This window comes from Taudactylus pleione, unplaced genomic scaffold, assembly GCF_031769625.1.
Source record: "Taudactylus pleione unplaced genomic scaffold, aTauple2 ptg000073l, whole genome shotgun sequence".
Taxonomy (NCBI): domain Eukaryota; kingdom Metazoa; phylum Chordata; class Amphibia; order Anura; family Myobatrachidae; genus Taudactylus; species Taudactylus pleione.
Window position 1 is genome coordinate 2,724,388 of NW_028284475.1, and position 25,111 is coordinate 2,749,498.

The 25,111-nt window shown below is 46.6% G+C and overlaps 1 protein-coding gene across 1 annotated transcript in view; it reads left to right on the forward strand.

Moving 5' to 3' along the window:
- The first annotated feature begins 2,985 nt into the window (after positions 1-2,985).
- Positions 2,986-25,111, forward strand: part of LOC148532529 (Fc receptor-like protein 5) — a 57,124-nt gene continuing 34,998 nt past the window's right edge. Inside the window, exons 1-3 of the mRNA XM_088467512.1 lie at positions 2,986-3,046; positions 16,766-17,038; positions 17,123-17,383. Of these exons, the coding sequence (XP_088323638.1) occupies positions 2,986-3,046; positions 16,766-17,038; positions 17,123-17,383 (595 nt within the window). The remainder of the gene's footprint in view (positions 3,047-16,765; positions 17,039-17,122; positions 17,384-25,111) is intronic.

The following is a 25,111-nucleotide window of genomic DNA, read 5'->3' on the forward strand; positions in this document are numbered from 1 at the left end:
GTGGAGGATGTCCGTTAGGGATGAAGAAAGAAATGTAAATAGGTCAGGGCCTTTCATGGATTGTGGAAATCCCACCATCCGCAGGTTATTGTGACCCGACCAGTTTTGTAAATCATCCAGTTTGTTTAATGATAGTATGTGAGACTTCTGTAATTTAGCATAATTATCTTTCAATTCTGTGACACGTGTAAATACGTTCCCTGCAGTGACACGCTGGTAGAGCGGCTGCAGGTGTCCCTTCAGCTCAGCGATTGCTAACTGCTGCCCGTTCCTGCAGCATTGGCACCATAGCCTCCTTAATGGCTTTAAGTACTTCCCCATATGTGATGAAGGCATCTGCAATACCGGAGGTGGAGGGGTCTGACCTGGGGCGTGAGACTGGTGCGTTTGTCTTACTTGCTCCAGGTGAAGTCGCCGCGGCCGGCATCTCGGATTTCGCCTGGCGGCGGTTTCTTGCTTTATTCGGCAGGTGCGGAGAGAAATGGCTCTCCATTCTAGGAGGCAGCCTGCGGGGATGATAGGACAGCCAGGCAGCGCCCGTGGAGGCCGAAAAATGGCCGCGTGTGAGAGGTGAGCCGGGGCAGAAGCGGAACTGCGGTCAGTATGTTAGCTGGAAGTGGAAGTCTCCGATTGATTTTAAACAATTGTAGTTATTAGTCAGCCAAAGTCGCCCAAGTTTGATCTCATTAGCCCCATACGGTGTAAGCCTCGTTTGTGCTGATTATGAGCCGGATTCAATTTGAGTGGACCCGCAATACTTTCTCGCCTCCCGGACTTTTCGCTTACATCGCGTGTTTTGCAGGCGGAAAAGTCTTGCGCGTGTGCCCGCGTATTCCCGTATTCAATTTGAAAGTAGGTGAAAACGGGACCCGGCGAAACTTAAACAAGCGTAAAGTCCTGTCAGATTTGGGGAAATCAGCCTGATACCCCCCAAAAGATGCTCTGACATGGGGGTTCCCTATGGTACCCCCCGATTTGGCTTGCTGAAGGTATTTGGTGTTTTTACACGGGCTCAATAGCTGCTAAATAGCGTTTTTCTATATGTGGCGCAGAATAGTATTCAGGAGGATTTTTTCCAGAAAATAATTTATCCCAGCAAATTTGGGGTACATGAAAATGGGGGTCAGCATATTTTAAAGTTGCTAAAGTTAAATTGAAAAAAATTTGAAAAATCCCCCTGCCAAAAGCCCCTGCAATGATAAAAATAGCTGGGGCATACTTGGGGACCCCCCCAGAGTCAAGTTTTTTCTTTGTCCCCCAACATTTTTTTTTTCGCTACCAAATTCAAAGTGATTTTTTTTGGGGTGTCCTTAAGTGTTTTTTATTTATTTTTTTATGCACTTTACCTTTGGGGACTGTCTGAAGGCTGCACGGGGGTTCCTGCAACGTTGCACCCCAAAACCCCAATTATGCACTTTTTTCCGCCTGCTATTCATAGGCAAAACTTTTCCGCCTATTACATTGAATTGACTTTCCGCCTAGGCGAAAATTTCTCCAAATTGAATACGGTGGAAAGTCAAAACAGGCGAAAATGACGTCATCGGCGAAACACTATTGTGTAAACGGACTTTTCGCCTCAAATTGAATACGGGCCTATATTGTGATCCGGGGGCACTACTGTTAGTAGTGGAGTGCGCTACTGCTCAGTCTCCAATAATATCGTTTCTCAAGGCAGGGCCGGCTCCAGGGTTTGGAGCTCCCTGTGCCGGAGTTGTGGAAGCCGCCTACAAATGGGGGGGGGTGGCCTAATTACCATAGTCTACGCCCCCTAAGTGACGTTATTTGGGGGCGTACCCGCATTGCATGCCTCCCGTATAACGTCAGACTGGGGGTGGCTGTATATCCACTACTACAAAATAAAGTACAGAGCCTGGGGTTACGCTACCTGAGTGCCTATAATGTAATCACTGGTGTGTACAGTACTCTGCTCACCATGAAGGCTTCACACACATTCTCAACAACTACACGGTGACATGATGTAACTTGGAGGAACTAGACGGTGGCATAATGTGCATTGCGGGTACTACACTGTGGCATGATGTAAATTGGAGGCACTACAAGGTGGCAAAAGGTGAACCGAGGCAATATAATAGGTCACTGTGAATTGGGGGCATATTTACCGACTTTGTAAAACTCCTTTCCATTTGTGGCGTGGGGCCAACCTGTAGACGTAGTTAGGGTCACCCCTTTCCTGGAGAAGTCCTAGATATGTGGGTCTGCGAGGAGGGGGCAGGGCTAAATGGTGTGATTTGCATAATTAGCTGGATCCACCCCCTCGTTACGGAACTGCAAATTCCCCATTAAAATCTTCCCATCCTGCCCACTTCACTAGGAAGTTTGCAGGATATCTGCCTACACTTCCGGGGGGGGCTGCCCAAAAAAGCGGGAGCCTTCTGGGAGTGTAGGCAAGTATGATTGGGGGTATTACAATGTGGCTTAATGTGAACTGGGGACACTACAGTACAATGTGGCATAAAATTTATCAACTACTGTGGATAGATGGGTCTCTAAAGTAGGGGTGGGCAATAAGAGACCCCCAGCTGCTGTAAAACTACACATCCCAGCATGCCCTTCCACAGTTTTGCTATCTGACCATGCTGAAACTGCTGCAAGGCATGCTGGCATGTGTAGTTAAACAGCTGGAGGGCCGCTTATGGTCCATCCCTGCTCTAAAGACTTTGGCGCTAAGGTCTCTTAAAAAATGTTGCTATAGGGCAGACACAATTGTAGTTATATCTCCGCTATGTTCTATGCACACTATAGCGCCATGGTTCATGAATGGGTCCCACATACGTTAGTACAGACAGGATATCTGCCCTCATCGAAGATAGATAACACATTTACCATCTTCTTCATGTATACGCCTTTATACACAGAGACATGTGGCTTACTAACAGATCCATTATAGGCAGAGCCGTAACTAGAATGTCCAGTGATATACGGAAGCTACAGAAACCCATTCCAGAGGCTTCAGCGCACTAAATGATGGCGGCAGATGCTGCGGACAGACTATGGAGGTGCGAGCAGAATTTGTCTACCGTACAAGGTAAAAAACAAAACGTGAGCTGCCGATAATGGAGCTCATTGAATGGATATAGAAATGGCAGCTGATATGGAAATGACGACCCGGAAGAAACTTGTTCTGACACCAAGAACCGCTCATCTGTTCTTCCCTCCGTGGAACCTAGCGCTGCAGTTCACAGCAATGGGCATGATTCAGAGATGTGCGCTAACGCCGCAGCTGCCTGTGTATACGTAGCTGCTATGCGGAAATATGCAAATGTGTCAGCCGCCGGGAGACGCCCACCTGCAGCTCTGCAAATCCCGGCATCTGCTTACACAGAGGCACTAAGGTGACAGACGCTTCAATGTCACAGGCCTAGGTACATCTATGTTCCTGTAGAATGGTGGTGGAAACAGACGCCGGAACCTTATTTCTTGTGTACGGGATCAAAGCCCCAGGATGCGACACGCCATGAAAACGTTTTTTTGCTGCCAATCCCCATTACCTCCCCGCCAATCACACTGCGAGTAAATAGCTTTTTCCTTTTGAGCTGTGCCAATGACTTCACACTTTATATTTAGTGCTAGACAGGTTCCCCGCATGCTGTGTGTATGATGTTATTAAATTCACTAGAAATACTCCATGCACATTGTCTGACCACAGGAAGTGACAGCAGCTTCAGCATACAGCTGGCGTCTATAGGCAATTGCTCAGTATGAGCAGGAACAGCACCATGTCACTCCTGGGCTTCCTCATATTAGTGGGCAAGTACGGGGATCTTCTATTAGGGCATGCTTGATGGGTGTTCCTATGGTGGTCTGTAATGTGAAGAATATAGGAGCAGGGGTAATGTATACATGCCTGGGATACGCATAATGAGAACACAACTATGGATTAATTTGCCCATTTAGGAATAAAACTGTCAGGCTGAAGGGGCTCTATGGTTTTCATCAGCCATCAAAATCCAAATTCTTTCTATGCTGTTAGTCAGTGGTTCCTAAACTTTCCCTAATGGCGGCGCCCTAGAGTATCAGTATTTGTGTCATGGCAGCCCTGGGTCAAATGTTACTTATTGAAAAATTCAGGGAAAAAATAATCTATATCTATTAAATGAAGTAAATTGTGCTCAGACATCACCCTTAGGTGAGTTATGTGGTGGGGGCAGGGTTGCGCTCAGCTGTCGCTCTTAAGTGAGTTACGTGGTGGGGACAGGGTTGCGCTCAACTGTCGCCCTTAGGTGAGTTACGTGGTGGGGACAGGGTTGCGCTCAGCTGTCGCCCTCAGGTGAATTACGTGGTGGGGACATGGTTGCGCTCAGCTGTCGCCCTTAGGTGAGTTACGTGGTGGGGACAGGGTTGCGCTCAGCTGTCGCCCTTAGGTGAGTTACGTGGTGGGGACAGGGTTGCGCTCAGCTGTCGCCCTTAGGTGAGTTACGTGGTGGGGACAGGGTTGCGCTCAGCTGTCGCCCTTAGGTGAGTTATGTGGTGGGGACAGGGTTGCACTCAGCTGTCGCCCTTAGGGGAGTTATGTGGTGGGGAGAGGGTTGCGCTCAGCTGTCGCCCTTATGTGAGTTATGTGGTGAGGACAGGGTTGCGCTCAGCTGTCGCCCTTAGGTGAGTTATGTGGTGGGGAGAGGGTTGCGCTCAGCTGTCGCCCTTAGGTGAGTTATGTGGTGAGGACAGGGTTGCGCTCAGCTGTCGCCCTTAGGTGAGTTATGTGGTGGGGACAGGGTTGCGCTCAGCTGTCGCCCTTAGGTGAGTTATGTGGTGGGGACAGGGTTGCGCTCAGCTGTCGCCCTTAGGTGAGTTATGTGGTGGGGACAGGGTTGCGCACATATTTTATGACTGGCAGCCAGCAGCTCTAGTTTCCCTATCACAGTGACCATAAATAATTTGATTTGGTGCTGGACCACCAGCCTGTGGTACCCCTGCAAGTGCCCCGCGGCACCCAGTTAGGGAACCACTGTTGTAAAGTATACGGATTCAATTCATTTAATATATACAGTAGGTAGTCATTTGGCAACAGTAATATTACACAATAATTAACACTATTTGATCAGGGAAAGAATTGAAGAAGGATATTTCCTTATAGTGATATTTTGATGTGTGCGGATGGGGACTCAGATCTACAATGTGAATTAAAAGTAATGTTTTGTTGTTGTGGTGATTATATGTTGTGAGATTAATAATGTGTCCAGGAAGCTGAATGTGACACATAAGACATTGAATAGATAAAGGGCATTGGGGAAGGAGGAAAAACTAAGCACCTGGAACAAAACAGTGATCTAAATAATGATGGTAATATATGTGATCATTTATGTAACGGGCCCCGTAGTCCCATTTATTGACAGGTGCTCCCAGAGAGTTCATTATCCAGGGTAAAGAGAGAAAGAAGAGCAAACTCTCATAGGTGGGGCACAGTGTGTCTTCTGAAAATTATTAAAGATTAACTTCATAATTGTAAAAGTACAAATAAAATGTTTTATATATATATATAGAAAAGAAAAAGGTGAGAACAAGCGCCTATATAGTGTAGTATTATATGAAATATACAGCACACTCTATTTAAAATTGGCATGCGTACCGTAATGACCCAGAGCAACAGGCAATAAAATATGAGTCCTTATTCGGGCTTCACCAAAGTAGTCCTCTTATATTCCCCAAACGTAGCTTGTTACATCCTCCAAATATAGGATTTAAGGAGAAAGAGGACACTTCTCATAGTGTAGTACGTTTAAAAGATTTTTAATCAAAAATACACACAACACACAAAGAAATGAAGAATGACATTAATAAAGATTGAAATAGGCTTATCTGATAGTAGCTGGTTTCAGAGTTAGGGATACATCCACAGTCCTCAACGCGTTTCGTCCTTATTGCAAATGTAGCTGGACTTCTTCAGGAGGATTCACACACATTAGTCTACAATGCTCTCTTATATACCCTTAGATACAATTATTAGTGTCTAATACAGGTGTTTCCGGTGTTTGCCGCCATTTTGTAACATAAATTTAATGAACATGAAATCGAGTACCTGGATCTAATTTTAAGTAGCGACAATTGTGGAATCAAGAGTCCTAACTATATAAAATCGGTTGACACCAATAGTTATGTACATTTTAAAGTGGACACAAAAATAGTTGGAAAACGAATATACCATTCTCCCAATTCTGTCGTCTACGAAGATACTGTACATCGATGGAGACTTTTAAAGAACAAGCGGACATCTATTCCAACAGGTTTCGGGAAAGGGGATATCCAGAAGAAATCGTATGCCAAGCTACAGAAAGAGCGACCAGTATCAAACGGGAAGATCTTTTGGTCTACAGACCTAGGACTACAACCAAAAACAACCCAATTTTTGTCACTCAATATAACAGCAAAGAAAAAGAAATACGAAGAATATTCATTAAACATTGGAATATACTAAAGACTGATCAAATTCTTGGAGAAGTACTCCCGGACAAACCATTACTGGCTTTTAGGAAAGCAAATAATCTAAAAAATTCTCTTGCTCCCAGCAATCTAAAAACATTAGAAACCAAACCCCCACAATGGATTAGGCAAACAAATGGTTTTTTTAAATGCAATAATTGTAATATCTGTAAGTTTGTGAATACCAATAACAGCCACTTCTCCAATCATGATAATACATCTTTTTATAAAATCAAGAGTCTGATGAATTGCATGAGCAATTGGGTTATATACGTAATTGAATGTCCTTGTCATTTGAAATATGTAGGCAAGACAAAAAGAAATGTGAAACTGAGAATCCAAGAACATATACGAGGAATAAGAAACAGGGTTGACAACCACGCCGTCCCCAAACATTTTTGCAAATATCACAATGCAGACCCCACTGGTTTAAAGTATAAAGCTATAGAATGTGTCTCACTGGGGGATAGGGGCGGAGATAGGGAAAAGAAACTGTCACAACGTGAAATGAATTGGATCTATACTCTAAACACAATGGCCCCATTTGGTCTGAATGAAACATATGAGATCGCACCATTTTTATAATTTTATTCTGCACATCTGTAATATTTAGTGATATTTATAACCCTATTTTTTATGATGCCCGCATGTACATGCGTTTTAATGTCAATGCACTAATCTGTTTTGCACTTTTAATGTATCCTCCTTTATATACATCCTCATTTTAGTCTATTTTTATTTTGATTTTCACTCCATTTTGCTGCTAGTGTTTTTAAAGAAATATGCTGCTATATATGTATTATTGCTAATAAGTTCATGCCAATATGTGTTTTAAACTGTAGAGCGATTGCTGTTATAATGTTAAAAGGTACTCCAACAAAATGGCCACTATAGGTGGGACATTCTTTGAATGTACAAACATCATCACTATTTGAAATAAGTGATAAATGTTCTAGCCAAATATGAAAATCAGCCTTAATTTAAGGACAAAATTTGTTATAGGTGATTTTAACAGCATCGCTCATAACAACTCCTTATATTGCATTACAATAGCATGTCTCCGGCAAAGTGTTTACCGCGCATGCGCGGGAAACACAAAATGGCGCCGCGAGTCACGCGTGATGCTTCATCTCTCTTAGAGACCCACGAGATGTCAGGGTGTTTCGCGCATGCGTGGGTAAACATAAGATGGCGCCGCGACTCACGCATGGAGGTATGCATCTCCTGGAATTTCGCGAGTGTGATATCAATCCCGCGCATGCGCGATACCCTACAAAATGGCGGCAAACACCGGAAACACCTGTATTAGACACTAATAATTGTATCTAAGGGTATATAAGAGAGCATTTTAGACTAATGTGTGTGAATCCTCCTGAAGAAGTCCAGCTACATTTGCAATAAGGACGAAACGCGTTGAGGACTGTGGATGTATCCCTAAAGGTGCATACACATGATCAGATTTTTCCTTCAGATATGAATGATAACGATTTAAAAATCGTTCAGTCGTTCATATCTGAAGGAAAATCGTTCATATCTGACATGCCTGAACGATGGACGATCAACGATGCGCGTTCCCGTTTGTCAGATAACGATATCTGACATCTGATGGGTTTGCAGTCAGACTTGGACGATTCCATTCATTTTAATGCAGTCAAAAATCGTTCAATCGTTCAAATCGTTCAAATCGTTCAAATCTTTGGTAAAATCGTTCAGATCGTTTAATCGTTCAATCGTTCATCTGACAAATCTGACAAGTCTGACAAATCTGACCATGTGTACGCTCCTTAACTCTGAAACCAGCTACTATCAGATAAGCCTATTTCAATCTTTATTAATGTCATTCTTCATTTCTTTGTGTGTTGTGTGTATTTTTGATTAAAAATCTTTTAAACGTACTACACTATGAGAAGTGTCCTCTTTCTCCTTAAATCCTATATTTGGAGGATGTAACAAGCTACGTTTGGGGAATATAAGAGGACTACTTTGGTGAAGCCCGAATAAGGACTCATATTTTATTGCCTGTTGCTCTGGGTCATTACGGTACGCATGCCAATTTTAAATAGAGTGTGCTGTATATTTCATATAATACTACACTATATAGGCACTTGTTCTCACCTTTTTCTTTTCCACAAACCTTCCTGGATCACACAACAATTGATTCTCCTGGAGAACATACAGCAGCCACCACAAAAAACGGGACTATAGTGGACTATATTATCCGTATCTATAGAGATTAACTGCATATACACAGAAACTTATGGGATTGAGCGCTGTCTCAGTATCTCACTATATTTTATATATATATATATTTTAATATTCAAAAATATGTAAAACTACAACTTTGTAGTATAAAAACCACAGTATTGTAGTGCAGATCTCCTATTAGAATTTACCTATATAAAAAGGCGAATTGTTTTTCCAAAATAACACTCTGTAATGCTCAAAAACTGAATGACGACACCAATGACATAACTGTACAATGAACACGTAATAAATACAGAAATGGACAATTATTTTATCAGAGATCTCCTAAAGTGCTACCTGCAAAGATGTGCAGAAAATTGCCATTAATGGTGAGCGTCTTACCACGTAATATATGTGACATCTGCAGCATGCACATGAGCCGCTCAGAAGTTACAGCGCCCGGCACCACTCTGACGCATCCACACTATCCCACAACTCTTTATAACACACAAATGTCTCCGTGTAGTTAAATATGAACATAAAACAGAATCATCAAAATTTATTAATCTGACAAGAAAATGCAAAGTGCTAAGCGCCAAAGAAATAAATAAAAAGAAATAAATAAATTCATGCAAAGGTACATACAGTATGTTTGTAGTGAAATGAAGAAAAACAATAAAGATAAATACTTCAGGTAAATCTTGTAATTCTGTGTCCTATATTGATGTAAAACACCAATATAAATCAGTGGCGAAATGATCACGTGTATTGACAGAATTTCATACATAAGTCCCTGTATAAATGTTTTTGTAATTGAATGCAGCAACACAGCGGACTTAATAAGTCTCTCTCTAGACTAGAAAATACATTTGAGAGTAGAACCTGTCAGCGGAGAACAGGGAGAAAGTCTGCTGTTTGGATTTAAGTCCGTGGTGAAAGGAGTCCCTATAGTGATCTAAACAATAAGGGGCGGAATTCAATTCTTTCCAGCCCCTATCGCGCCCGACAGAGCTATTCAATTCTTGCTCCTGTCAGGTTTAGCTGCCTTACGCAGCTAGACCTGACCTCTAGGGGCGCGATCAGCACGAAAATCTTGGACAATTGCATAGCGGCCCGCGATCTGTCACTTTAGACGGGAGATGCGGGCCGCGAAGACAATTGAATTCCGCCCAAAGAGTTAACTCTCTGGGAGCACCTGTCAATAAATGTGACTACGGGGCCCTTTACATAAATGATCACATATATTACCATCATTTGAATTCCTTTATTGTTTAGATCACTGTTTTGTTCTAGCGGGCCACGTCTCCACAGGAGTCTCTGGTCCTGATTCAGAGCCGGGCGCTCTGACAGAGCGCTCGCTCTGAATCAGGGCCGTTTTATTTATTTTTTTGACCACCCACAGCTATAGCGAGCGGCCAGGATGATGGTCGCGATGGTCAAGACCATCGCGACCATCGGGCTTGCGACGAGACCCTTGTGGTAGGGTCTCGTGGCCGCAAGCCCCAGAGAGATTTCGGCTCATTCAACATCGACAGCACGCCCCCTTTGGTGCGAGACCCTGAGCGACTGATTGCCAGTTGCTATCCGGGTCTCACGCATGCGCACGACGGAGCCAACTCTGTCGTGCGCATGCGCTCTGGGCCACCATCGACCCGGTTGCGAGCGCACAGCCCTCGCGATCGGGTCTGAATCACGCCCTCTGTGCGTACAGGGACTCCTTTCACCACGGACTTAAATCCAAGCAGCAGACTTTCTCCCCGTTCTCCCCTGACAGGTATCTACTCTCATCAGTTGCCGCCTGTGATCCCTATTCAATATGAGCCGAGCCGCGATACTTTGTCGTCATTCGGTTTTTGAGTATTACATAATAAGACACACACCAGAAATTCAGTATATATTTTTATCTTGTATCTAAATAGCGCATTTTGTTTTTCAGCACTGAGTAATGGAGGAACCGGTGAGTACCCGGCAAATAGTGAATATGGGGGCTGATTCAGCACGGATCGCAATTGCAACGGCGTATGCAGATTGGTCGATGGTGCATGCACCGCAGAGCTCAGCGGCTGAAATGCGATCGCACTGTGATCACGCAGAACATGGAAAGCCGTCGCAGGGTGACAGGCAGCGAGTGTTTGGGGGTGGTGTGGTTAGAGAAACGCAGGCGTGCCTGTCCGTGTGAACGCCCTTACAGGGGCGTGCATAAATTAGCCACTGTGACGGCATACGCAGCTTGTGTACTTACTGCGTGCGAGGAGGTTAGCCAATTCTGAGTAAGGTCAGAGCTGCTGTAATTGTGCGTGAGGGGGCGATGCTACTCGATGATATCAATGTATACGCAGGACTGCCAGGTATGACGGATGTGAGATAGGGCAAGTGAGCGTCTCTATGCTGGCTGTGCGTTTGCATTCATTAGCATATTTTCACAGTAGAACTGCGTGCGATTACGGAGCCGCGATGGCAATAGCGATCCTTACTGAGTCAGACCCAGTGTCACTATCTCGTTGTGCATGCAGGATGCAATTGTGAGTACCTATTTTCCTTTATATGTATAGTGCTCATTCTCTTGTTCTCTATGCCAGGTATTATATCCTGTGTCCTATACTCTATGTATGGCCATATACATACAGACAGTAGTATGTCTGGTTTATATGTTGTACAGTGTGTGGTACTGGTGAGATAATTATTGCTGTAGAACACTGTATATAGAGCTGTACAGATGGAATGGGCTTTCTTTAAGGCAGTGATTCCAAAAGTGGGTGATAGCGCCCCCTGGCTGGCACTGCACAGCCCTAGGTGGCCTCTAAGAATTGAATTGATCCCTCAGAGGCAATGAGAACAAAGGGGGAAAAGAGGGAGGAAGAGAGGTGGAGAGAGAGAGACAGGGGACCGAAAAGGCAAGGACAGGGGATGGAGAGGTGTCAGCAGATATTTTTTTATGGGGGCACAAAGTTTAAAAAAAAAAAAAAAGGTACATTTCTAGCTTCTATAATCTTTCATTTATTTTTTTTATTTTATTTATTTTTCATTTATAATAGGGACCCCTCTGGTACACCCACAGCTGCTGCAGGGAGTTAGGTGTTTTTTGGGGCGAGAGGAGCTCTAGCTGTCAATAAGGAGGACAAGTCAGGTTCATCATTCGCAGTGTAGATGCATATGCATAGGGGTAACTCCACTTGTCCTCCGCAAGAAAGGAGTTTAAACACCTTATAAAGAAGGGCCATTGCTCCTGGGCTAGTGCTGAGGATTTGCCCCCAAGACTAAAATTTGCCAGCCAGCCCCTGGCAGGAGGTGTGTGCGAACTGATCATATGGGCAGCTTCTATCCAATCACAGAGCCTCTAACATGACCCCTCCCATCAGGCACACAGTGCTCTGCACCTGGGCTTCCCTCATCATGAATGATTGCAGACACCTGTGTAGGAGCACTAGTGTAGGTCACTGATGACACAGGTGGCTGCAATCATACATGATGAGGGAAGTCCAGGAGCAGAGCATTGTGTACCTGATGGAGGGTTTGCAAGCATTTATCACACATCTCTAGCCCAGCTTTGTATTATCCCAAGCTGTACCTCCTGGATGAATAATGTCTGGCATTGGTGGCTGTAATCAAGTAACAGTAGGGTGATGAGAGAAGACCCTCTATATATAACAAGACTCATACCAAGGACCCCCCTGCACTTATCAGCAAAAAGACAATTTACAACCTGCCATTACCACATACAGTATAACATGCTCTGCCTCAATATGTTCCCATAGCAACATAGAAGGTATGTAAGAACTAATTACCACCATACAAACGACATTAATATGCAATAGGTTCCTATCAATACTTCTCTATGATAAATAACTAGCAGACTGGGTCTCTCTTGTGAATAAAACACAAACACACTTAATCTCAGCTGCTGCAGCACCTCTTTAATTAGGACTTGGTAGAAAATGCAATTCCTAAACTACTTCAACACAATAAATTGTGAATATGAAGTATCACTCACACGTATGTATAGGATAGGAACATAAAATACTTTTAGGTTCCTATGTAAAATACCATAAATACCCCAGACTGGTCAGTGATCTCAGTGTCCTTTCATTAAAGTACTCTCTTCCTAGGTGGCCACTGTCTGTCCTATGACATACATGTATTTGTCATCCCAAGGCGGCAGACGTTAGCATCTAATGCAGTTTGTTAGACACACAGAGAAAACACAATCTTCAGCACATTAGGAATTATCTCAGTCCTGAGGGCACATATACTGTATCTCTCCAGCACTTATCATTTTATATAGGTCTCTCCAGCACTAATACACAGACTCAGTACACTTTACACATACAGTATGGATAGCAAGATGAGGCATAGACTTACTATGGGACGTCATCCTCCGTGGTCACTTCCTCTAAACTGGTGGAAACAAAGAAAAAAAAAAATAGCCAGTGACCTGGCACCTGGGTAACACCATTCTGCAGTGCAGGTGGGACTGATTTCATATGCTCAGGGAGAGCTAGATGTGGGAGGGGTGTGTCCAAACTCTAATCTACTGTAATTAGTGGTGTAATAATAATAAGGCTGTCCTGCATTTGTGGGCTACATGCAAAAGCAGCCAATAATTATTCTGCATCAGGCTTGCCGACTTTCTGGCTGCGTCTTTCGAGAGAAGCAGCCAGCTCAGCACAGCTGGGGGGCGTGGCAAAGAATTGAGGGTGAGCCGGGGGCGTGACATCACGATGGCGTCATCGCGGCCCCGCCCCTGGCAACATAATGCCTGTAATTTCGGCAATGTGTTGCCAGGGGCGGGGCCACGATGACGCGATTTAGCGCGAATCACGTCATCAGCCCCCGCTGCAGGTAAATATTTTTTCTGTTGCGTCCGGCGGGCGGGCAGGAGCCGAGATTTCTTCCCGGGACATATGCCTACTGTTCTGGGAGGTTGGAAGCGGCACCCGATTTTCGGGAGGCTCCCAACCAAACCGGGATAGTAGGCATGCAATAAAAAAGCACGGGAATTGGGACTACGGAATTTGGCCAAGGCCACGGCCCTTTTTCGGTGTCGCATGGCTACGCTGCCAGCACAGCATCCCTCCCCGCACCAGGTGACACTGCAACCACAAGCTGACCAGCACTCAGCCAATACTGTATGGCAGGATGCAAGACTTTCATAAATCTACTATTTGAGTTTATGGTGAGCCAACAGAAACTGGTCACCCATACTAATGTCCATTAAAGAAAAGTAAATTTTAATATGAGAGCATTTTATAGCTCATTCACCTGTATTAGTAACGTACTGCATAGGATGGATTTAAGGATAATGCAATATAACCAAGCTATAACATATCAGACAATAATCCCATCAACAGATGATGCCTCTAATCTGCTCCAACCTCAATCAGATGCACAATGCTTTGCCTCACAGGTTCTCAAACTTGGTCCTCAGACCCCAAACAGTGCATGGTTTCCAGGTCTCCTCACAGAATCACAAGTGAAATAATTAGCTCCACCTGTGGATGTCTTAAAATGTGTCAGTGAGTCATGACACTGTTGGGTGACCTGGGAAATGTGTCAGTGAGTAATGACTACACCTGTGCTCCTGCTGGGTGACCTGGGAACTGTGTCAGTGAGTAATGACTACACCTGTGCACTTGCTGGGTGACCTGGGAAATGTGTCAGTGAGTAATGACTACACCTGTGCAGCTGCTGGGTGACCTGGGAAATGTGTCAGTGAGTAATGACTACACCTGTGCACCTGCTGGGTGACCTGGGAAATGTGTCAGTGAGTAATGATTACACCTGTGCACCTGCTGGGTGACCTGGGAAATGTGTCAGTGAGTAATGACTACACCTGTGCTCCTGCTGGGTGACCTGGGAAATGTGTCAGTGAGTAATGATTACACCTGTGCTCCTGCTGGGTGACCTGGGAACTGTGTCAGTGAGTAATGACTACACCTGTGGACCTGCTGGGTGACCTGGGAAATGTGTCAGTGAGTAATGATTACACCTGTGCTCCTGCTGGGTGACCTGGGAACTGTGTCAGTAATGACTACACCTGTGCACTTGCTGGGTGACCTGGGAAATGTGTCAGTGAGTAATGACTACACCTGTGCACCTGCTGGGTGACCTGGGATATGTGTCAGTGAGTAATGACTACACCTGTGCACCTGCTGGGTGACCTGGGATATGTGTCAGTGAGTAATGACTACACCTGTGCAGCTGCTGGGTGACCTGGGAAATGTGTCAGTGAGTAATGATTACACCTGTGCTCCTGCTGGGTGACCTGGGAACTGTGTCAGTGAGTAATGACTACACCTGTGCACCTGCTGGGTGACCTGGGAAATGTGTCAGTGAGTAATGACTACACCTGTGCAGCTGCTGGGTGACCTGGGAAATGTGTCAGTGAATAATGATTACACCTGTGCTCCTGCTGGGTGACCTGGGAACTGTGTCAGTGAGTAATGACTACACCTGTTGATCTGCTGGGTGACCTGGGAAATGTGTCAGTGAGTAATGACTACACCTGTGCTCCTGCTGGGTGACCTGGGAAATGTGTCAGTGAGTAATGACTACACCTGTGCACCTGCTGGGTGACCTGGGATATGTGCCAGTGAGTAATGACTACACCTGTGCACCTGCTGGGTGACCTGGGTAATATGTCAGTGAGTAAAGACTACACCTGTGCACCTGCTGGGTGACCTGGGATATGTGCCAGTGAGTAATAACTACACTTGTGCCACCTGCTGGGTAACCTGGGAAATGTGTCAGTGAGTAATGAGTATACCTGTGCACCTGCTGGGTGACCTGGGAAATAAAATGTTATAGCTTATATAAATCTAGGTAATAACCATATTAAAATGTTCCATTCTCTAGTCAATCCAGTATATTGATTGGACAACATTCTCTGTAACCACACGCCACCTTGGAATCCCAAACCTGCATCCTTAGTTTGGCAGTTGGGATCAGTCTAATAAACAGGACCAGCTCCAGGGGTTGCCGCGAACTGTGCTGGTGTGGTCCCCGGCACCTCTTCACTCGCGTACCTATTATGACCTAGGAATGCACGCGCCCGGCATCCATTCCTCCTCTCCAGGGCCAGGCACAACTGCAGCAGGGGAGGTTCCCAACATCCCGACCACTCGCTGGACACTTCGTCCCGAGGGTGGAACAGCAGGGCAGTTCCCAAAAAACGGGACTGTCCCGCTGAAATCGAGAATGGCTGGTAGGGTATGCCCTCTATGGGGTGGCACCCCTGTTTGACTGCACTGGTCGAACATGCCTCGAGCCAGCCCTGCTAATAAAGTACCTCGGCTTGTAATATCAGTTGGTAATAATTGGTGCCAACCACAAAATACCTCCTTACCTTACTTCTGAGAAGGTTACACCAAGCCCAGAAGCCATGCCCATAACCCAGCCAGGAAATTATAGGTATAGCTGCACATATAAACAGTTAGGAGCCACTATTTTTTAAATTGAGGTTATAAAGGTCTTTGAAATAAATGACTGATGATAAGTATGATGGTACCTGTGGGTGACAGCGACGCTCCTCAGCCAGCCTCCTGTATTTATATAAGAATTGCTCATGGTCACTGGTAGACAAATGTTAAGGTGCCCACACATATAGCGACATTTTACACGATCTGGCCGATTTCGACAAATCGTGACGACGAATCGGGTACAAAAAGTACAAATCGTGAGTTTATACTCACGAGCACGATGCCGATGCGCGTCCCCGCTGGTCGCACATCGCATCGTCAGGTCTGCCGTGCAGTAGGGCAGATCTGACAATCTAGGAGGCGATGCACTGTGAGAGTCTGGATGCAGGAGAGATCGTTTGAAGATTGGACACCAAATCGTGTGCAGAGCTGCCGGGGAGAGTTTTAAGGGAAATCGTACACATCGGCTGATCGTGTGCAGATCGGTATGTGTGTGGGCACCTTCACCCAACCGGCTGATCACAAAGCTGACGACCACAAAGCGCGCAAGGTCTAATACATTAGGGAACTGTACAGGTTGTTTGGCTCCTCTCTCAGAATTACCATGTACCAGTTGCTGGGAAAGTACCCACTATGCAGCATCTATGTAATGATTACAGGCACCTGTCCAGCATTCTATCTATCCCTGGATATTATACTGTAATATAATAACTTCTCCTGTTTTGTAGGAGCTGCCGTCAGACCCGTGGTGACCTTCACTCCTAATTATTATAATATACTACCCGGCGACTCTCTGACTATAACATGTAACACAGGATCAGCTGTTGATGGGATGCAGACATATTATTATTGGTATAAAGACAATCAACTGATATATGGAATACACTGGCACAGCTTTGATATTAACAATGCCGATACGGTGGCAGACAGCGGAGATTACCAGTGTAGGACCAGTACTAGCGAGTACAGCCATCCCGTCTTCCTGCATGTTGTTATTAATGGTGAGTTATGCAGCTCAGCTCATTTCCCACTTGTCGTACAATTAGACTCATTAACACATTGGTAATACTGTTTTTATATTTTAGAGGATGTCATCCTACAGAGACCCCCCTTCATCTATGAAGGAGACCCTCTGACTCTGGAATGTCACAGTCATTATTTCTCTTATGGAAGAAACACAATATTTTACAAGAATGGTGTAATAATACGGAGCTCAGACACCTCCTCTGTGTTACATATAGATAAAGTATATGAAGACGTGACCACCACATATAGCTGTGTCCAGCAATTTCTATATCCTTACAGTCCTCCTTACTCCTCTGCTCCATCTCAGATCTATGCGACAGGTGAGCTGTAGGGAATGTGATTTATATAATAATCTTACCAGACACAGAGGCCACTGACATCTATCCCTCTGTGTGCCCGGTGCCAGCCCAGAGCTGTGTGTGTGTGTGCTCCTGTCTCCTCTCCCATAACTGTTACTGATACAGAGTGCAGGCAGTGTCATCACACAGGTATTGGGCTGTGATGTATCCCTATAAGGGGGAGGTACCTGGATGTATGTGCAGTGCTGTGTGTGTGTGTGCTCCTGTCTCCTCTCCCATAACTGTTACTGATACAGAGTGCAGGCAGTGTGATCACACAGGTATTGGGCTGTGATGTATCCCTATAAGGGGGAGGTACCTGGATGTAAGTGCAGAGCTGTGTGTGTGCTCCTGTCTCCTCTCCCATAACTGTTACTGATACAGAGTGCAGGCAGTGTGATCACACAGGTATTGGGCTGTGATGTATCCCTATAAGGGGGAGGTACCTGGATGTAAGTGCAGAGCTGTGTGTGTGCTCCTGTCTCCTCTCCCATAACTGTTACTGATACAGAGTGCAGGCAGTGTGATCACACAGGTATTGGGCTGTGATGTATCCCTATAAGGGGGAGGTGCCTGGATGTAAGTGCAGTGCTGTGTGTGTGTGCTCCTGTCTCCTCTCCCATAACTGTTACTGATACAGAGTGCAGGCAGTGTGATCACACAGGTATTGGGCTGTGATGTATCCCTATAAGGGGGAGGTACCTGGATGTAAGTGCAGAGCTGTGTGTGTGCTCCTGTCTCCTCTCCCATAACTGTTACTGATACAGAGTGCAGGCAGTGTGATCACACAGGTATTGGGCTGTGATGTATCCCTATAAGGGGGAGGTGCCTGGATGTAAGTGCAGTGCTGTGTGTGTGTGCTCCTGTCTCCTCTCCCATAACTGTTACTGATACAGAGTGCAGGCAGTGTGATCACACAGGTATTGGGCTGTGATGTATCCCTATAAGGGGGAGGTACCTGGATGTAAGTGCAGTGCTGTGTGTGTGCTCCTGTCTCCTCTCCCATAACTGTTACTGATACAGAGTGCAGGCAGTGTGATCACACAGGTATTGGGCTGTGATGTATCCCTATAAGGGGGAGGTGCCTGGATGTAAGTGCAGAGCTGTGTGTGTGCTCCTGTCTCCTCTCCCATAACTGTTACTGATACAGAGTGCAGGCAGTGTGATCACACAGGTATTGGGCTGTGATGTATCCCTATAAGGGGGAGGTACCTGGATGTAAGTGCAGTGCTGTGTGTGTGCTCCTGTCTCCTCTCCCATAACTGTTACTGATACAGAGTGCAGGCAGTGTGATCACACAGGTATTGGGCTGTGATGTATCCCTATAAGGGGGAGGTGCCTGGATGTAAGTGCAGAGCTGTGTGTGTGCTCCTGTCTCCTCTCCCATAACTGTTACTGATACAGAGTGCAGGCAGTGTGATCACACAGGTATTGGGCTGTGATGTATCCCTATAAGGGGGAGGTACCTGGATGTAAGTGCAGTGCTGTGTGTGTGCTCCTGTCTCCTCTCCCATAACTGTTACTGATACAGAGTGCAGGCAGTGTGATCACACAGGTATTGGGCTGTGATGTATCCCTATAAGGGGGAGGTACCTGGATGTATGTGCAGTGCTGTGTGTGTGTGCTCCTGTCTCCTCTCCCATAACTGTTACTGATACAGAGTGCAGGCAGTGTGATCACACAGGTATTGGGCAGTGATGTATCCCTATAAGAGGGAGGTACCTGGATGAAAGTGCAGAGCTGTGTGTGTGCTCCTGTCTCCTCTCCCATAACTGTTACTGATACAGAGTGCAGGCAGTGTGATCACACAGGTATTGGGCAGTGATGTATCCCTATAAGGGGGAGGTGCCTGGATGTAAGTGCAGTGCTGTGTGTGTGTGTGCTCCTGTCTCCTCTCCCATAACTGTTACTGATACAGAGTGCAGGCAGTGTGATCACACAGGTATTGGGCTGTGATGTATCCCTATAAGGGGGAGGTGCCTGGATGTAAGTGCAGTGCTGTGTTTGTGTGTGCTCCTGTCTCCTCTCCCATAACTGTTACTGATACAGAGTGCAGGCAGTGTGATCACACAGGTATTGGGCTGTGATGTATCCCTATAAGGGGGAGGTACCTGGATGTAAGTGCAGTGCTGTGTGTGTGCTACTGTCTCCTCTCCCATAACTGTTACTGATACAGAGTGCAGGCAGTGTGATCACACAGGTATTGGGCTGTGATGTATCCCTATAAGGGGGAGGTACCGGGATGTAAGTGCAGTGCTGTGTGTGTGTGCTCCTGTCTCCTCTCCCATAACTGTTACTGATACAGAGTGCAGACAGTGTGATCACACAGGTATTGGGCTGTGATGTATCCCTATAAGGGGGAGGTACCTGGATGTAAGTGCAGTGCTGTGTGTGTGTGTGCTCCTGTCTCCTCTCCCATAACTGTTACTGATACAGAGTGCAGGCAGTGTGATCACACAGGTATTGGGCTGTGATGTATCCCTATAAGGGGGAGGTGCCTGGATGTAAGTGCAGTGCTGTGTGTGTGTGCTCCTGTCTCCTCTCCCATAACTGTTACTGATACAGAGTGCAGGCAGTGTGATCACACAGGTATTGGGCAGTGATGTATCCCTATAAGGGGAAGGTACCTGGATGTAAGTGCAGTGCTGTGTGTGTGCACCTGTCTCCTCTCCCATAACTGTTACTGATACAGAGTGCAGGCAGTGTGATCACACAGGTATTGGGCTGTGATGTATCCCTATAAGGGGGAGGTACCTGGATGTAAGTGCAGTGTTGTGTGTGTGTGCTCCTGTCTCCTCTCCCATAACTGTTACTGATACAGAGTGCAGGCAGTGTGATCACACAGGTATTGGGCAGTGATGTATCCCTATAAGGGGGAGGTGCCTGGATGTAAGTGCAGAGCTGTGTGCGTGTGCTCCTGTCTCCTCTCCCATAACTGTTACTGATACAGAGTGCAGGCAGTGTGATCACACAGGTATTGGGCTGTGATGTATCCCTATAAGGAGGAGGAACCTGGATGTAAGTGCAGTGCTGTGTGTGTGTGCTCCTGTCTCCTCTCCCATAACTGTTACTGATACAGAGTGCAGACAGTGTGATCACACAGGTATTGGGCTGTGATGTATCCCTATAAGGGGGAGGTACCTGGATGTAAGTGCAGTGCTGTGTGTGTGTGTGTGCTCCTGTCTCCTCTCCCATAACTGTTACTGATACAGAGTGCAGGCAGTGTGATCACACAGGTATTGGGCTGTGATGTATCCTTATAAGGGGGAGGTGCCTGGATGTAAGTGCAGTGCTGTGTGTGTGTGCTCCTGTCTCCTCTCCCATAACTGTTACTGATACAGAGTGCAGGCAGTGTGATCACACAGGTATTGGGCAGTGATGTATCCCTATAAGGGGGAGGTACCTGGATGTAAGTGCAGTGCTGTGTGTGTGCACCTGTCTCCTCTCCCATAACTGTTACTGATACAGAGTGCAGGCAGTGTGATCACACAGGTATTGGGCTGTGATGTATCCCTATAAGGGGGAGGTGCCTGGATGTAAGTGCAGAGCTGTGTGTGTGCTCCTGTCTCCTCTCCCATAACTGTTACTGATACAGAGTGCAGGCAGTGTGATCACACAGGTATTGGGCTGTGATGCATCCCTATAAGGGGGAGGTACCTGGATGTAAGTGCAGTGCTGTGTGTGTGCTCCTGTCTCCTCTCCCATAACTGTTACTGATACAGAGTGCAGGCAGTGTGATCACACAGGTATTGGGCTGTGATGTATCCCTATAAGGGGGAGGTACCTGGATGTATGTGCAGTGCTGTGTGTGTGTGCTCCTGTCTCCTCTCCCATAACTGTTACTGATACAGAGTGCAGGCAGTGTGATCACACAGGTATTGGGCAGTGATGTATCCCTATAAGAGGGAGGTACCTGGATGAAAGTGCAGAGCTGTGTGTGTGTGTGTGCTCCTGTCTCCTCTCCCATAACTGTTACTGATACAGAGTGCAGGCAGTGTGATCACACAGGTATTGGGCAGTGATGTATCCCTATAAGGGGGAGGTGCCTGGATGTAAGTGCAGTGCTGTGTGTGTGTGTGCTCCTGTCTCCTCTCCCATAACTGTTACTGATACAGAGTGCAGGCAGTGTGATCACACAGGTATTGGGCTGTGATGTATCCCTATAAGGGGGAGGTGCCTGGATGTAAGTGCAGTGCTGTGTTTGTGTGTGCTCCTGTCTCCTCTCCCATAACTGTTACTGATACAGAGTGCAGGCAGTGTGATCACACAGGTATTGGGCTGTGATGTATCCCTATAAGGGGGAGGTACCTGGATGTAAGTGCAGTGCTGTGTGTGTGCTACTGTCTCCTCTCCCATAACTGTTACTGATACAGAGTGCAGGCAGTGTGATCACACAGGTATTGGGCTGTGATGTATCCCTATAAGGGGGAGGTACCGGGATGTAAGTGCAGTGCTGTGTGTGTGTGCTCCTGTCTCCTCTCCCATAACTGTTACTGATACAGAGTGCAGACAGTGTGATCACACAGGTATTGGGCTGTGATGTATCCCTATAAGGGGGAGGTGCCTGGATGTAAGTGCAGTGCTGTGTGTGTGTGCTCCTGTCTCCTCTCCCATAACTGTTACTGATACAGAGTGCAGGCAGTGTGATCACACAGGTATTGGGCAGTGATGTATCCCTATAAGGGGGAGGTACCTGGATGTAAGTGCAGTGCTGTGTGTGTGCACCTGTCTCCTCTCCCATAACTGTTACTGATACAGAGTGCAGGCAGTGTGATCACACAGGTATTGGGCTGTGATGTATCCCTATAAGGGGGAGGTACCTGGATGTAAGTGCAGTGTTGTGTGTGTGTGCTCCTGTCTCCTCTCCCATAACTGTTACTGATACAGAGTGCAGGCAGTGTGATCACACAGGTATTGGGCAGTGATGTATCCCTATAAGGGGGAGGTGCCTGGATGTAAGTGCAGAGCTGTGTGCGTGTGCTCCTGTCTCCTCTCCCATAACTGTTACTGATACAGAGTGCAGGCAGAGTGATCACACAGGTATTGGGCTGTGATGTATCCCTATAAGGAGGAGGAACCTGGATGTAAGTGCAGTGCTGTGTGTGTGTGCTCCTGTCTCCTCTCCCATAACTGTTACTGATACAGAGTGCAGACAGTGTGATCACACAGGTATTGGGCTGTGATGTATCCCTATAAGGGGGAGGTACCTGGATGTAAGTGCAGTGCTGTGTGTGTGTGTGTGCTCCTGTCTCCTCTCCCATAACTGTTACTGATACAGAGTGCAGGCAGTGTGATCACACAGGTATTGGGCTGTGATGTATCCCTATAAGGGGGAGGTGCCTGGATGTAAGTGCAGTGCTGTGTGTGTGTGCTCCTGTCTCCTCTCCCATAACTGTTACTGATACAGAGTGCAGGCAGTGTGATCACACAGGTATTGGGCAGTGATGTATCCCTATAAGGGGGAGGTACCTGGATGTAAGTGCAGTGCTGTGTGTGTGCACCTGTCTCCTCTCCCATAACTGTTACTGATACAGAGTGCAGGCAGTGTGATCACACAGGTATTGGGCTGTGATGTATCCCTATAAGGGGGAGGTACCGGGATGTAAGTGCAGTGCTGTGTGTGTGTGCTCCTGTCTCCTCTCCCATAACTGTTACTGATACAGAGTGCAGACAGTGTGATCACACAGGTATTGGGCTGTGATGTATCCCTATAAGGGGGAGGTACCTGGATGTAAGTGCAGTGCTGTGTGTGTGTGTGCTCCTGTCTCCTCTCCCATAACTGTTACTGATACAGAGTGCAGGCAGTGTGATCACACAGGTATTGGGCTGTGATGTATCCCTATAAGGGGGAGGTGCCTGGATGTAAGTGCAGTGCTGTGTGTGTGTGCTCCTGTCTCCTCACCCATAACTGTTACTGATACAGAGTGCAGGCAGTGTGATCACACAGGTATTGGGCAGTGATGTATCCCTATAAGGGGGAGGTACCTGGATGTAAGTGCAGTGCTGTGTGTGTGCACCTGTCTCCTCTCCCATAACTGTTACTGATACAGAGTGCAGGCAGTGTGATCACACAGGTATTGGGCTGTGATGTATCCCTATAAGGGGGAGGTACCTGGATGTAAGTGCAGTGTTGTGTGTGTGTGCTCCTGTCTCCTCTCCCATAACTGTTACTGATACAGAGTGCAGGCAGTGTGATCACACAGGTATTGGGCAGTGATGTATCCCTATAAGGGGGAGGTGCCTGGATGTAAGTGCAGAGCTGTGTGCGTGTGCTCCTGTCTCCTCTCCCATAACTGTTACTGATACAGAGTGCAGGCAGTGTGATCACACAGGTATTGGGCTGTGATGTATCCCTATAAGGAGGAGGTACCTGGATGTAAGTGCAGTGCTGTGTGTGTGTGCTCCTGTCTCCTCTCCCATAACTGTTACTGATACAGAGTGCAGACAGTGTGATCACACAGGTATTGGGCTGTGATGTATCCCTATAAGGGGGAGGTACCTGGATGTAAGTGCAGTGCTGTGTGTGTGTGTGCTCCTGTCTCCTCTCCCATAACTGTTACTGATACAGAGTGCAGGCAGTGTGATCACACAGGTATTGGGCTGTGATGTATCCCTATAAGGGGGAGGTGCCTGGATGTAAGTGCAGTGCTGTGTGTGTGCTCCTGTCTCCTCTCCCATAACTGTTACTGATACAGAGTGCAGGCAGTGTGATCACACAGGTATTGGGCAGTGATGTATCCCTATAAGGGGGAGGTACCTGGATGTAAGTGCAGTGCTGTGTGTGTGCACCTGTCTCCTCTCCCATAACTGTTACTGATACAGAGTGCAGGCAGTGTGATCACACAGGTATTGGGCTGTGATGTATCCCTATAAGGGGGAGGTACCTGGATGTAAGTGCAGTGTTGTGTGTGTGTGCTCCTGTCTCCTCTCCCATAACTGTTACTGATACAGAGTGCAGGCAGTGTGATCACACAGGTATTGGGCTGTGATGTATCCCTATAAGGAGGAGGTACCTGGATGTAAGTGCAGTGCTGTGTGTGTGTGCTCCTGTCTCCTCTCCCATAACTGTTACTGATACAGAGTGCAGGCAGTGTGGTCACACAGGTATTGGGCTGTGATGTATCCCTATAAGGGGGAGGTACCTGGATGTAAGTGCAGTGCTGTGTGTGTGTGTGCTCCTGTCTCCTCTCCCATAACTGTTACTGATACAGAGTGCAGGCAGTGTGATCACACAGGTATTGGGCTGTGATGTATCCCTATAAGGGGGAGGTACCTGGATGTAAGTGCAGTGCTGTGTGTGCTCCTGTCTCCTCTCCCATAACTGTTACTGATACAGAGTGCAGGCAGTGTGATCACACAGGTATTGGGCTGTGATGTATCCCTATAAGGGGGAGGTACCTGGATGTATGTGCAGTGCTGTGTGTGTGTGTGCTCCTGTCTCCTCTCCCATAACTGTTACTGATACAGAGTGCAGGCAGTGTGATCACACAGGTATTGGGCTGTGATGTATCCCTATAAGGGGGAGGTTCCTGGATATAAGTGCAGTGCTGTGTGTGCTCCTGTCTCCTCTCCCATAACTGTTACTGATACAGAGTGCAGGCAGTGTGATCACACAGGTATTGGGCAGTGATGTATCCCTATAAGGGGGAGGTAGCTGGATGTAAGTGCAGAGCTGTGTGTGTGTGCTCCTGTCTCCTCTCCCATAACTGT